The sequence below is a fragment of the Gorilla gorilla genome, chromosome 10, assembly GCF_029281585.2.
Source record: "Gorilla gorilla gorilla isolate KB3781 chromosome 10, NHGRI_mGorGor1-v2.1_pri, whole genome shotgun sequence".
In the NCBI taxonomy this organism is placed as follows: Eukaryota; Metazoa; Chordata; class Mammalia; order Primates; family Hominidae; genus Gorilla; species Gorilla gorilla.
Genome location: NC_073234.2, coordinates 105,003,141 through 105,018,966, shown reverse-complemented (window position 1 = coordinate 105,018,966; position 15,826 = coordinate 105,003,141). Strand labels below are relative to the sequence as shown.

Here is a 15,826-nt window from a genome sequence, read left to right as displayed (position 1 = left end):
CCTAAAACTTAAAATATAATAATAATAAAATTAAAAAAAAAAAAAGAAAAAAGAACATTCACACCCTGTTTGGATTTTTCTTTGTATTGGTGTGGTTGTCATTTATACCAAATAGCCAGAAAGAGCTTAGATATGTAAATATAATGTATTTAAGTATAATGTGTTAACTCATTCTACTTACCTTGCCATGCTTCTAAGGAACTGTAGTTAATGTTAACCAAATAAAATCTATAACCTTTCCAAAGGAGAGGGAAGCTATCTAATCATACCTTACCATCACAGATTAACCAGACCACAATGTGTAACAAACTAAGATAGTCTCCGGTTTGCTATGTATACTGCATGGACTTTTATGTACATCTCACTTATTTACATAGTGCTTAGCTCTTCAGGTTGATTTCCTTTAACTGAACTTTGGTCCTTTCTGTTTTAACAGAGATGACTGGTAAGCTTTATGTAGACTCAGGTTCCTAACACACCAAGTATACCAGGAGAACTCTATAAATTTTCCACATTTAAGAAAAGACTGAAATAACTTTGTAGAGTCCCTTATCGCAGTATGGGTGGGAAAGTTTTTCTGCATTTATTTCCCTATTCCAAAAATGTACTAAAAAACATGACATGCATTTATTTTTAAATTTACTCTCATGATGCCATCTCTGACTGCTGTTCTTGGCTTCTTAAGTTTAGATTTTTAAAAGCAGTATTCAGTTAGTGGTGGGGATATGACCAAGACTTAAAACTGTTTACTTTGCCTGAGCACATTCACTGCCAACATCTGATTACCTGTGGTAAGGCAAAATAGAACCTAAACAATTGGAGTCTGGAGAAAACCAGAATTGTTAAAAGAAATAAATTACCTACTTTTTCACTGTCTTGAATTATATTTCTTGTTTTCCCTGCACTTTCACTGGCAAAGAAGCTAATAACTAGTGAAATAATCAATATGAATTTTTAAAAGCAAGGAAGCAAAGGCCTAAAAAACAATATTGGATAAGTTACTCAGTAATTAATAGCCAAATATAGATTCTTAAATACTTGAGTAAGTACATATATTTTATGAGCGTACTTAGCAAATAATCCTTGAGCATCAACTTGGTTCATAAGATTATTGTAGATGCTACGTTCACTATGCTCCAGAAGATTGTAAACGAGGAAATAAAATACAAATCAATGATAACTGTAAAGAAGACTTCAGTGTAAAAAAAAAAAAAAGTTGCTTTAAAGCCTGCTTAAAACTAACAAAAAGACTAGAATAGAGGGATTAGAAGCCTTTTAGTGAATAAGAAAAGATATAGAGATGTGGATGTACAAGTTGGAGAACCGTAAGCAGACTTATCAGCATTATAACTAAAGAAGAATATACTCTTTATCCTCTGACAGAGCTGGACTGAATCTTTGCCTTGACATTTAATAGTTGTATAACCTTCAGGCCGAGCATGGTGACTCGCACCTGTAATTCCAGCACTTTGGGGGCTAAGACAGGAGACAATTATGGAGACCAGCCTGGGCAACACATACCCTGTCTCTACAAAAAAAAAAAAAAAAAAAAAAAAAAAAAAAGTTGTATAACCTTGGGCAAGTTTCTAGAAAATGAGAATAGTAATGCCTGCCAACTTGCAAAATTGTTTTGAGGGACATAGAATTTAATCCATGTTCCCATCTCTGATTCCTAGTTTTCTGTAATGAAATTTTATGTTAGAGTAGTGGATGAGTAAGTTTGTAAGATTGGGTCGGTCTCAAGGTGAGGACTTTGGACTCAATCCAGTAGGCAACGAAGAATCAGAAATTTTTGAGCCATGAGAAGTATATGATGAAATCACATTTTAGGAAGATTAAAATGGATTTCAGGATGAACTGGGAAGACACAGAGACTAGGTAGGGGGCTATTGCAGTTACGAAGGCGTGCTGGAATGAAAGCTTGTGTTAGGTAGAGGTTATGAGGTTGGGTGTGGGAAATGTGACATTGGTTGTCATTGATACATATGTTGTTTCTTTATAAGCAGTGTTTTTCTCAGAGAAATGTCCCTCATACCTGAGGTTACAATTAATGAGCATTCATTGAACCCCTACAAATTCTAGGCGGTATGCTAAGCACTTTACATTTATAGGTTTATATGAGAAATGTAAATCTCATATTTCTATGAAGTGTACAGACAGGGAACTGAGTTGTTAAAATTTACCTAATATTACATGGTAAGTGAGTAGTAGATTGAGCTTTGAACTTGGATATGACTGATTAGAGTTAAAACCTTAAGCACAAGAAATAAGTTTTATTTGATGTCTTACTAAATGTATTTTATTGATCAAGACATGGTGGCTCACATCTGTAATCCCAACACTTTGGGTGGCCAAGACAGGAGGATTGCTTGAGCCCAGGAGTTTGAGACCAGCCTGAGCAATATAGTGAGACCCTGTCTCTACAAAATTTTTTCAAAAAAATTAGCAGAGTGTAGTGGCGTGTACAAAATTTTTTTTAAAAAATTAGCAGAGAGTAGTGGGTCCCAGCTACTCGGGAGGGTTACTTCAGCCCAGGAGATCCAGGCTGTAGTAAGCCATGTTCACACCATTGCACTCCAGCCTGGGTGACAGACCAAGACCCTGACTTAAAAAATAAATAAATATATATATATATATATATATATATATATATATATATATATATTTTCCTAAATGTTGAGGCTGTTAAAAACAATATTACTGAAGTTTGAAATTTGGTGGTAGCAAGGAAATCTATCAGTATTTTTAAAAACAAACTATGTTTTTGGTTATAGGTACTCATGTAATGGAAGGCTCTGGAAGAATGGTAGTTACAGCTGTAGGTGTAAATTCTCAAACTGGAATTATCTTTACCTTACTTGGAGCTGGAGGTGAAGAGGAAGAGAAGAAAGATGAGAAGAAAAAGGAAAAGAAAAGTAAGAATAACAATTTTCTATAATTGGTATTTGGAAATAGGGCAAATAATTTGTAAGAACTAGTACCTTCTTTCAAGAGATTCTGGTATGAAAAATTCTACAAAAAGTTAAAAGAAGATTTTTCTATTAGACTTAATAGCATGGGCCTTTAGAGAATACATCAGTCCCCTTTACCGTGGCCAGAGAAATTCAGCATCTACTTGAATACTTCCATCGGCATTCTTGCATTTATTCTCTAGGTGTAGAATCTCCCGTCATCTGATGAGCAAAATGAATTGAACTCTCACGGCGGATTTTTTCTGCTACTTTAGCAGTGGCTTTCTTTATCAGCCATATTATATTTTGGTTTCACTGAGCTTTCTTTTAATCTTCTTCAACTATTCACATTTCTATTCTACTATACTTAATGTGCTTGGTTTTTGAACACAAGACTAGGACTTCACTTTGACACCTTACATTTCTCTTGTTATATTCAGCCCATCATTAGATATCAAAATCTTTTTAAAATGTTGATCCATTGTATCTACTGTCCCTCCAAGTGTTCTGTTATCAGAAAACTTGATAATCATACATACCATTTATCTGCAGGGATCTTACAAGAAACCGTTATACACAAGAGACATCTCAGAATCTCCTAGTTAGGGGTATGACACTTTTAAAAAGCCCTCCCCACCCTGCTTCTAAGTGTCTGCTATACCACCCTTCCTTCGCACTCAGGATTACCCCTCTGGAGTCTTTTCCCTTTAGGTTGACAACATTTTACGGTGGTTTAGCCACTTAGATTTATTTGATGTTATTTAGGATAGTAAACCCATATTGTTGTTTCTCACATGAATATTTTGAAACATTCTAAAATAACTGCCTGGCTAAAATCCTGGTTTGCTATAACTACAGCAGTGTTTTTAATATTTGAGTGGTTTGTTTTGTTCTTTGAGTTTTGCCGTTAGCTATAAAATCTCTATTTTGAAACAAAAATGTATGTGAAAAATTCTGGACGCAGATCCAGGTGGCAAGCCCCCCATTCTAGGTTTTTTTTCTATGTCCTCCTTGAAGCAGTTCTCAGTGTGCTTCCATACGTTTCTTAAGGCTGAGTAGAACGCAGTTTGAAAACCAGCACAGTAATGATTCCATTTATTGAATGTTTTACATGCACTATCTCATTAATCCTCACAACCGTACAAAGTAAAGACTATTATTATTTTTTTACTGATAAGTAAACTGAGGCTTGTGGAGATTATGTAATTTGCTCTAGATCAAAGTGCTAGTAAGTGACAGGTCACATCCTCTTCTCTGGCTCAAGAGTCTACCCTTTTATGCTGTGCTCCATCCTAATCCACAAGAGTTGAAAGTCATTGAACGCTGAAGGGAAGTTTGCATCCTCACTGTATTCCACAGTGTCTTTTCCAGTAATCTCCTTTTCCCCCTGAGTCTTATACACTGGTTTTATTAATCTAGTCTAGAACATTCCCCAGAAATTAACATCTAATTTGTTGACTCCCTTTTTTTGTTGTTGTTGTTTTTTTAAAAGAACAGGGCAACATTTTTTCTTCTGTGGGCCTCCAGCCCTTCTCCCATTCCCTTGACTGCCTTAGAGATTACTCAGAAGCAGTCCGGGGTAATCTGTCTCAGTTCCCTCAGTGGCCTGGACTGTGGCCGTCTGGTCTCTCCAAACTTGAGCTCATTAAAAGTAGCTAGGTATTATCTTACTATCTCCTCATCAATCTTGAGCTTCTATTCCTTCTTGACCATGTTTGTTCCTTGTTTTCCGTTTGAAGATAGTTCTCCTCGATAAAGAAGCTAGAAGAATATAGGATGAATGGTTCTCCTGCTCTTTGGCATTTTTAATATTGTAGTGCCTACTCCAGACAATAGGCCTGTCCCTTCGTTACTTTATTGCTTCAGATATGCTCATCTTTCTGTGTTTTCCAAATATCAGCTGATTTGGAGAGCTACCCTACCTGGTAGTCTTACTGGCTTATTCTATACATTCGTATTCTAGTTTTACTAAGTTACCTCTCCTATCTTTTGTACATACAATTTTTGTCCTCTCATCAACACTCTCCTGTGTGCCAGTTGTCTTTTTTTTTTTTTTTTTTTTGAGACGAAGTCTCACTCTATCCCCCAGGCTGGAGTGCAGTGGCGTGATCTTGGCTCACTGCAACTTCCGCCTTCTGGGTTCAAGCAACTCTCCCACCTCAACCTCCTGACTAGCTGGGACTACAGGTGCATGCCACCACACCCGGCTAATTTTTTATTTTTAGTAGAGATGGGGTTTCACCATGTTGGCCAGGCTGGTCTTGAACTCCCGACCTCAGATGATCCACCCACCTTGGCCTCCCAAAGTGTTGGGATTACAGGCATGAGCCACCACACCCGACTGCCCGTTGTCTTTTTATAACATCCCTTCCTCCTCCCTCTCTACCCCTGCTCTTCCTCCTCCCTCTCCACCTCTGCCCTTTTCTGCTTTCTTGGGGTTATATTTGTATTTAGTTTTAAAACTTTTTGTATCATATTTAGGTTTATTACAGCTTATAAAATAAGTCCTATGGAAAAATAAAACAAATATAGACACCCTAAATTATTTTGCGGTATTCTCCCATAGGTAAGACTTAGGACCCAGCAGGTCATCACAAGTCAAATGTTTTCTAATCTGTAGACACACACACCATTGTGTAACAACTGTTATAGAAATGTGAACTACTTCTGCATAATTTAGCATGGCTGTATTCATTTCTTTTGGAAAGCTTTAATTCCCATTTTGTTCCTACAGATAAGAAACAAGATGGAGCTATTGAGAATCGCAACAAAGGTAAATTTAGGAGAACAAAAGTACAGTGAGCTTGTTTTCATTATATCCAAAAATCTACCGTATACCATATTTATTCAAAAGTAAGATACATGTGGCAGGGAAAATCAACAATATACGTTAGCTTGGGTTAACCTTTCTTCCTGCCGGTGTCTTAGTCATGTCGTCACTGCAATGTTAATAAGATTTTAAGTATGATTTGTGGTACAGGTTGAGTATCCCTTATCCGAAATGCTTGGGACCAGAAGTGTTTCAGATTTCAGATTTTTTTTTTTTTTTTTTTTTTTGGATTTTGGAATATTTGCACGTACATAATGAGATACCTTGGGGAAGAGACCCAACTCCAAACACGAAATTTATTTATACATTGCCATATATACACCTTCTACACATTGCCTGATGGTAATTTTGTACAATATTTTTAATAATTTTGTGCATGAAACAGTTTTGACTATTCCGCATCACAGGAGATCAGGTGTGGAATTTTCCACTTGTGTCATGTCAGTGCTCAAAAAGTTTCAGATTTTGAGGTATTTTAGATTTTCGGATTAGGGTAAATTTATGTAGATTGACTTTCAACTTAAGTATTTCAGGTATTTGAACGCTGGTTATTATATAGTTAGTAGCAAAAATGCATAAGAAACAAAATATATAGCATAAATGTTACTGCATTTATTTAAGAGTCATATATGCATATTTCTATATGCATATGGTTATACATAATCTCTACATTATGGTCATAAATTATAGGGGAGGGATTTATGTTGTTTAGATGTTACCTAACATAACACACAGGAAAAGAGATTTAGTATTCTTTAGTTCTCAGTTTAAGGACCCTGTATGCCTCATCCTCATTACCTAGCACAACATTTTCAAATATGGTACAAAGTTTCACAACCTAATGTCACTATTGTCTTATTTTCTCTGTGTAGACACACACGCACACACACACAAAGCTGAATGCTTATACCTTTACTGGTTTCTGTAAGAAACTGATTTTTAAAATATCTTTAAAATGTCAATAGTGATATGTGCCTTTAAAGTATAGTGAAGTTCTATTTGCTTTTAAATGTAGCAAAAGCCCAGGATGGTGCAGCCATGGAAATGCAGCCATTGAAGAGTGAAGAAGGTGGAGATGGTGATGAAAAAGATAAAAAGAAAGCAAATTTGCCAAAAAAGGAAAAATCTGTTTTACAAGGGAAACTTACAAAACTGGCTGTTCAGATTGGCAAAGCAGGTATGATATAGAGAAGAAAATTAAGTGTTTTATTTTTAAATATGTTTTCTGCTTAAAAATTGTCTTTTGACACACTTAAGGCTGGAAATTGTTGCTTTGTGAATAGAAGGGGAGTTTGAAATATTTTCAGTTCTAGCTACAATGCGCCAGGCCCTTTGAGATACTATAGGTACTTATAATTTGCTAATAAGTGGTCGGGTTAGGATTAGTATCTAAGTCTGTCCAGTTACAAGCCTGTGCACTCATCTCTGAATTTCTGCATTAAGTGGAGAAAAGGCAACCTGTGAGGTTATTTAGTAAAGATGAACTAATTATATTTTAATAAAATTTCATCACACATTTTGCTCATCTTTTTACTGGTTATGAGAATTTTTAGTTATGTCTCTAATGTTTAAAGTTCTGCACTGAATGGAGTCGTTGTAGTGCGGCTGAAGTTACTATATTACTGCCATCGCTAGAAAATACCTGTTAATACAGCCATTCTTTAAGGGAAAAAGCAGAGCTCTGAGGTTAGAAACAGCGTGACCTCCAGCGGTAGCATCTTTTTGGAAGAACACTGTGTGGATAAATAAGCATGTATTATTAAAATTGCTTAAATTGCATCATTTTACTGCTCTCTAGGAGTATGATGGAAAAAGTGACGTTTTTGCTTCTGTCCTCAGTACACTTACTATCTAATAGCAAATATTTGCTCTTTGTAATATGTAGCCAAGTGGTAATGCTGACTCATGTAGTGTTGGGGGAAAAGGTGGATTTGAGGTGGTAAATCCACTTAGTAGACATTAGATTGGGATGTTAGAACCAGATATGTGGACTTACACCTTTTTTTTTCTTTTTTTCTTTTTTTCTTTTTTCTTTTTTTTTTTTTTGAGACAGGGTCTCACTCTGTCAGCCAGGCTGGAATACAGTGGCAGGATCACAGCTCACTGAACCCTCGACATCCCAAGGCTCAGGTTATCCTCCTGCCTCCACCCCCGAAGTAGCTGGGACTACAGATGCACGCCACTACACCCGGCTGATTTTTGTATTTTTAGTAGAGACGGGGTTTCACCGTGTTGGCCAGGCTGGTCTCAAATGCCTAGGCTCAAGTGATCCTCCCACCTCAGCTTCCCAAAGTGCTGGGATTAAAGGCGTGAGCCACTGCGCCCAGCTGCCTCTATTTTTGGGGGGCGGAGGGGGTTGAGGGTGGGAGACAGAGTCTTGCTCTGTCACCCAGGCTGGAGTGCAGTGGTGCGATCTCGGCTCACTGCAACCTCTGCCTCCTGGGTTCAGGCGATTCTCCTGCCTCAGCCTGAGTAGCTGGTATTACAGGCACACGCCACCATGCCCAGCTAATTTTTGTATTTTTGGTAGAGATGGGGTTTCACCATGTTTGTCTGGCTGGTCTCGAATTCCTGACCTCAGGTGATCCACCCACCTTGACTTCCCAAAGTGCTGGGATTACAGGCGTGAGCCACTGCGCCCAGCCAGCTGCCCTGTTTTTTAATACACATGTCAGAGAGCAGAGTATCCCACAAGATACATGGTTAACTCTTGGTTTACTAAGTTAATGAAACAGTAAGGATAGAGCAAAAAAATTGAAGAAATAATACTTTGTGTTATATAATTTTATTTATTATAATGTTATTTTTTTAAAACATGGGTTGAGTATTTAATTCGAGGTCTCCCCATTGATGAGATTTTTACCAGTTTCTCTTTAAGCATCAGGGAGCTTGCCTCTTGAACATATAAAGCACCAGTTTATTCTAAGCTTTGGATACTTCCTTATCATTGCGTATTATTTTGTCTTAGTTTCAGTACAAGGCCAAAGATATAATTAAGTCTAAGAAAGAATCGTAAGTGTTTTTCTCCCAGTTCTCCTGGGGACAAGACTGTACTTGGAAGCAAAAAATTAAATCTGACAATGTCAAGTTATAAGGTGCAAGAAAGAAGTAATTTCTCGGAGAAATTCAATACTATCAAGCAAGTTATAACTCTTTACAGTGTTTAATTTATATCTGGCAATGGTTAGTGTCTGGAAATTTAATAATCACATTTTTCTTTCATTTCTATTCTGAAAGGTCTGTTGATGTCTGCCATCACAGTTATCATTCTAGTATTATATTTTGTCATTGACACCTTCTGGGTTCAGAAAAGACCATGGCTTGCTGAGTGCACACCAATTTATATACAATACTTTGTGAAGTTCTTCATTATTGGAGTTACAGTTTTAGTGGTCGCAGTGCCAGAAGGTCTTCCACTTGCAGTCACGATCTCACTGGCTTATTCAGTCAAAGTAAGTAGAAAATAGTTCAGTAGATGTTGTTATGTTTAAAGCCTTAGCTGGTATAGAAAATGCCCATCTAGTTATTCCTTTTCTGCTTCTGAAAGTGAGGACTTTTCATATAAATGTACACTATTTTCTCTAGAAATGTTGTCATTGATGCCCTGTACCTCCCACCAGTTGAATATCTCTGTAGGAGACCTGTGCATTCCACATAGGGCAGCCTTGACACAATACTAAGCACGACTCTGCTGGGCAAAGTTCTAGCATAATTTTCTCTATGTGATAGTTATATTGTCAAGTCATGTCACCTCCTCTTTCCCGTCTGTAAAATTAAGGTGAGCGTGTTAGGCTAATGTTTCTAAAAATTAAAAAAAAAGTTAAAAATTATGATTTCCATGTGTAAAACCTTTCAGTCAGTTCTCATGACAATTAGAGTAAAATGCAAACTCCTTACCATGGCCTGCAGGGCCCTGCCAGTCTGGCCTTTGCTTACCTCTCAGTGCTCAATTCCCTTCTCCTTTGGCCCAACCTCACCAGCCTTCCTGATGATTTTCAAACATCTCAACTGTATTCTTACTTCAGAGCCCACTTGTTCCTTCCTTTGAGTAACCTGCTCTCTTTCTTTATTCAGGTCTCTTCAAATGTCACCTTCCTCTGACCACTTGATTTACAGTAGCTCAGTCCTTCTTGTTTTCCAAGTAGAATGCTAAGAAATGAGCTTTGATGGCTTTGCTTACTGCTGTTTACCTTAAAGTAATAATCCTTTTGAAGATTATTAATTTATTTTTATCAATTTTCTATCTTACGGAAAAGGTGGATTGGAAATAAAAAAAAAAGATGTAGCTTGGACAATTTTGAACTTTTTTTTTTTCAAAATGATCTTGCAGGTAAAAAATTACAACCAAACAAAGAATGCTGCTTTTGTAAATTTTCAAGTGTTAATTACTAGTTCTCTTTAAGAAACACTGCTGACAGTGAGCAATATTAATTAATTAGTCATCGTTTCTACCTTTGCACTCTTCATTATTAGACCTGTCTTGATAAGAATTTTTTTTGCTTACTGTTTGAGTTTATTTTCTTTTCAGGCATTTAACAACTTTCGTTTCAAAAATAAAGTGGTAAATGTATCAAAGTGATAAGATACAGTATAATCATCTATCTGTCCTTTTTTGATATTTTAAAGTAATTTGAAATATTTGGGGTAAATACAAGTTTTGGACACATAGTCATTTTACCGAACTGCCATTAGTTCATTTTGAGTAGTCATTAATGATACTAATTTTTCAGTTGATTAGAAAGATACTGGTAGGATTGACTTATGTTTTTTGAATAGAAAATTAATAAGAACAAGTTAACTACTTTTTTAAGCTTTTATTAGATGTTTATCTAGTTCTGTTACCAATTACTGTTCTTTTCACAGAGGTATAGTCTTTATGGATTCTCTGTTAGTGTTTCACAAAACTGAACATGGTTTCTTTACTGCAGAACTTCATTTTTCTAATCTTTAATATGTAAATCACAAGTAATTTAGGAAATACACATCCGTTTTTCACATATTTTTTCAAGGAACCAGTTTTTTTTCAGTATCTTGCATATTAGTCATCACAAAAAACACTTTGTAAAATAACTCCATATAGTTTTTAACCCATTCCACATTAAGTGCTGAGAACTAATTAAAAGGTATTTTAACTTAAATGCCTTGTGAGACTCCTGTGAAAACTGTTGGTTTTTTAGAAATGATTTTTTCTGTTGTAAATGAGAGAAAGAAGTGAGACACAGTTTGATGGTAAGGATGAAAATGCCAAGTCTGTCAGCATATAGAATAGCTAAAAAATGACTCATTCTAGTTTTGATATGTTAACTCTATCAGAGAAAAAATCAAGCAACTACATACCCACAAGCTCTTTATTTTAGCTGCTAAAGGCTATTTTTTCCTTGGCGCTGATGTAAGAATTTTTTGTTTTCTACTTAATAAGGAGGCTTAATCCTTTAATATACTCTTAGACTACTATAAGTACCACTGTACTTAACAGTACCGATTGTCATTGTCTTGTAATGTGAGGACATTTTGCAAAAACCGTTGGAGACATATATTCAGTATGATTTGTGTACGGATGTAGGTACCTGAATTGATTCACTAGGTTATGTTATGCAGCAGTAAAATGATTGAAACCCCAGAAAGCTCTGGTACTGTGTTTAGCTTATTTTAATAGGTCAAATATGCTAAAAAAAAAAAAATTTCAGTATTACATTGGTACTTTATACATTGTATTTATAGAAAGCTGGGAGTTTTCTAATTTTAAAACAATTTATAATCATTTTAATGTAATGAGGTGATTGGTTTTATATCCAGCTTAACTAGTTTTTTTTTTTTTTTGTCACTGTAGAAAATGATGAAAGATAATAACTTAGTAAGGCATCTGGATGCTTGTGAAACCATGGGAAATGCTACAGCTATTTGTTCAGATAAAACAGGAACTTTGACAATGAACAGAATGACAGTCGTTCAAGCTTACATAAATGAAAAACATTATAAAAAGGTTCCTGAACCAGAAGCTATTCCACCAAATATTTTGTCCTATCTTGTAACAGGAATTTCTGTGAATTGTGCTTATACATCAAAAATATTGGTAAGGTTTTTGAAATAATTTATGAAAATTAATTTTTAAATCTATAGTGATCAGACTATATGTAAGTCTTCAGACCACCATTACTGTATGTAAACTGAACTGTGTTAAGTTTTTAAAAGGCATATATTTATTTATATAATGGTTTTTAAATTTGTGTTATGAGTGAGGTCTGCTAATCAACGTAAACATTGTTTGCTTAATTTTTCTCCTATATTTTGAATTTCTTGTGTTCAGAAACTCTCCAGCCTTATAACCAGAGCATGTATTTAATTTTAAATTCTTGTTAAGCTCATTTTTGAGAAAGATCAAACTGTCTTACTATAGGAGGTCAGCTCTCAACTTAGAGAACATTTTGAAGCCGATTTCAACTTAAAATAACATGTTTTATATATGGTTGCCATGTGTTCTGTTTGGTTTCTCAGTAGTTCCTACCTAAAAGGTGGTCCTTAGACCTTTTTAGAACTAATGCAGTAAAGTAATTCTAGACTTGTGCCACCATATAATAAAAAATTTTCAACTTTACAAGTTTTAAAAATCTTATTTATAACAAAGAATGCGATGTTATGTTTGACTTAATCTCTTCTAGTGATTTATGGATGAAAATCATTAACAAAAATAATATTGCAAGCTGTTCATTAGGGAAAACATACATGAATTGGATGATTGCATTGGAAAGTTATGGGATCTTGGTTCTAGATCTAGCTTTGCCTTTTACTAGCTGAAAGTCTGAGCTACCTTCTTTAATTACTAAGTAAAGATGATCACATCTGCCCTTAATACCATTGTGATAATTATGTAAAGTGGTATTTCTGAAGGCACTATGAAGGAATTGAAGCTTCTCACTGCATTAAGAGAACAGTATTTTAATGAATGTACTTTTAAGCCATAAAAATTGGTAAAGTAGATTTAATTTTGAATGATTTAGTATAAAAGTTAAGTGAAAACAGGAAAAGGAAATTAAAATTAAGTTCCACTCTGTATTAGGAACCAACTATAAACTTCATACATCTTATATCACTTAATTTTGGGGTCATAAGTGCTCCTATTTTACAGATGCTGAAGCCAAGGACCAAAGCAATTGGGTAATTGTCAAATTTCACGTAGCTAGTAACTGGCAGGACTGAGATTAGAATCCATGTCATTCTGTCCCCAGGCTCCTTTCTACCTTACTTTTCTATATCCTTCTTTAAAATGTTGATATTAGACAATTGCTTTGTAATTTTATTTTAGAATATCGCATTCTGTTTTACATTATAAATTAAACGTTCTTAGAGAAACGAGATACTAGCTACTAAACGTTTTTCTCTTATAGCCACCAGAGAAAGAGGGTGGATTACCTCGTCACGTTGGTAATAAAACTGAATGTGCCTTGTTGGGACTTCTTTTGGATTTAAAACGGGATTATCAGGATGTTAGAAATGAAATACCAGAAGAAGCACTGTACAAAGTCTACACCTTCAATTCTGTTAGGAAGTCCATGAGTACTGTCCTGAAAAATTCAGATGGAAGTTATCGAATATTCAGCAAGGGTGCATCTGAGATAATTCTGAAAAAGTAAGAGTAAAATGCTTGGATGAATAAATTGCTGACTATAGTTGCTTTATGGAGTATCTACTGTGTTGTTATTGTTGTTGTCTTTTTGTGAACATCAGGCATTTGATAGGACCTCAGAGCTTTTTAGCATATTTTATGGTATCCAGATATTTGCCTCTGCTATTCTGCCATTTTCACACTCTAGCTTCTCTTATTTCTTAGTATTTTGTTATAGGGAAAATAATCTCATTACATTCAATCTGGTATGTTTAATGAAGTATACTTTGATGTTTATTTTTAGAAGTCGATTTACTTGTTATTTAATATGTAGAATCTTGAAAAGCCTCCTGGGAAGAAAATCAAGTTTATGTCTTTCTTTCTTTTTTTTTTTTTTGTTTAAGGTGGAGTTTCCCTGTATCACCCAGGCTGGAGTGCAGTGGCGCGATCTCAGCTCACTTCACCCTCCACCCCTGGGTTCAAGGGATTCTCCTGCCTCAGCCTCCCAAGTAACTGGGATTACAGGCACCTGCCACCACGCCTGGCTAATTTTTGTATTTTTAGTAGAGTTAGGGTTTCACCATGTTGGCCAGGCTGGTCTTGAACTCCTGACCTCAAGTAATCTGCCCGTGTCGGCCTCCCAAAGTGCTGGGATTACAGACATGAGTCACCGCACCTGGCCTCAAGTTTAGATCTTCAACGCTCATTGTGGTTACTGGACTCTGAATGTGATAAGAGAATTATGAAGTAATTTTTAGAATAGCAAAGCATAAAAGCTGGATCTTGGAAATTCCCCATTTATATCAAAATGAGATTTATCATGTTTATGCTGCTGCAGTGTCATATTTAAATATCTCCTGTCATTTTGAATACTAATTTTCTTACTGTCCTTTTACAGACCAGTAGCTTTAATTTTGTTATTACATGTTCACATATAATTTCCCTGATGTTTATTTGTCATTAAAGGTGGTGAAATTATTTTGGTTTCTTTAATTTCATTAAAGAAGTAGAGAACTGGTTAAAAAAAAATACTGGTTAAGAGCAAGTTGGGAAAATTGGAACTCATTTGAAATTATAATATTTAAAATATTAAAGTAAATGTTTAAGATATACTTTTAATTTGCTTACATGTGGATTATAAGCCGGTATTAATGAACACTTTACAATTAGTTTAAGAGACAAATATATAAATAAATAACTGAAGGCAGCATATAATAAATTGGTACAAAGTTTTTGGGTGAGAGATCACACTGTAGGGATGTGGCATTTAAGATAGATTTTGGTATGAAATGAGAACTTCGAGGTGGGGAAACCACAGCAGAGGAAAGGAGATGAGAATATGCAGGTCATACTGGGGGGATATCTGGTTGTATAGTTCAGCTGAATAGTGATGGGCTTTTGTGGCACACAGGCCATATACAGCTTTCTTCTTGCCACAGTACACTCAGTTACCTGATTTCATTGAAAAGGTTAGAAATCTGTTTCAACCCTGGCTTGCTGGGTAGTAGATAGATGGTTTAGGAGAGAATTTTTTTTAGTCAAAACTGATCAGGCATTGACTCTTTCTCTGCAACTAACTAGCTTCTGGATATGGGGCAGATTTTTCCCTTACTTCCATTTTTCTCGTCTGAGAAAGCGGGTGATGACCACCAACTCTGTGGCACTTAAATGAAATAATGCATACCAACTGTCTAGCATGAAGCCTGGTGGACAGTAAACATACAGCAAGTGTTCCCACAGTAATATTTGCATTTTGTTGTGGAGACTTTTTAAATGTTGGGCTGAGCAGTTAAAATTGAAGTAAGCCAGATAACGCAAATGAGGTATTTTTTTCTTCAAGTAGTAGAATCATCAAAGCTGTGATTAAAGATAGTTCTTGCATCAGGGAACAAGGTGGGTTAGAGGAAAAAAAAAATCAACTAGAGACAGATATCAGTTAAAAGGCTATTGCTATTACAATAGCTGTAGCTTTGTAGCTTGAAGTAAGAACCAGAAGAAAGTAGTAGCAGGAGAAATAAAAAGGAGTGGACACATTGAGGAGGCTGTTCAGAGGAGAAATGTATAGGACTTAGGAGCTAATAGTAGAGAGATGATCAGGAAAAATAAGTATTAAGGTGAAATTTTAGACTTACATCAAAATGATTAGGGTAATGTTGATGCACATTACATGGGCAGTGAAGAGGCAGCTTCCAGTCTTTCATCCATTAAGGTTTAGGTACTGATAAAACATCTGGGTAGAATTTTTCAGCAGTGATGGAAGGCTTTGAAAAACAAAACGGAAGATGTGGATTTGGGAATTACCTCCCTAGAAGCAGGAAGAGATGGCATCATCAAGGGAGAGGAGTATAGAGAGGCATTATGAAAAACAAACTTTAAATAGGTTTATAGTATGATTTTTATTCATTACGTAATGAAAGAAAAGGTAGTAGTGTCACTGAAAAT

At 35.6% G+C, this 15,826-nt stretch overlaps 1 protein-coding gene across 6 annotated transcripts in view; it reads left to right on the top strand.

The window, feature by feature from the left end:
- The window catches only part of ATP2B1 (ATPase plasma membrane Ca2+ transporting 1), a 78,628-nt gene that overhangs the window by 33,262 nt on the left and 29,540 nt on the right, over positions 1-15,826 (top strand). For all 6 annotated transcript variants that reach the window (XM_055357916.2, XM_055357914.2, XM_063694205.1 and 3 more), the window contains exons 6-11: positions 2,775-2,915; positions 5,686-5,724; positions 6,797-6,958; positions 9,019-9,233; positions 11,612-11,854; positions 13,167-13,408. In XM_055357916.2, coding sequence (XP_055213891.1) covers positions 2,775-2,915; positions 5,686-5,724; positions 6,797-6,958; positions 9,019-9,233; positions 11,612-11,854; positions 13,167-13,408 — 1,042 coding nt within the window. The remainder of the gene's footprint in view (positions 1-2,774; positions 2,916-5,685; positions 5,725-6,796; positions 6,959-9,018; positions 9,234-11,611; positions 11,855-13,166; positions 13,409-15,826) is intronic.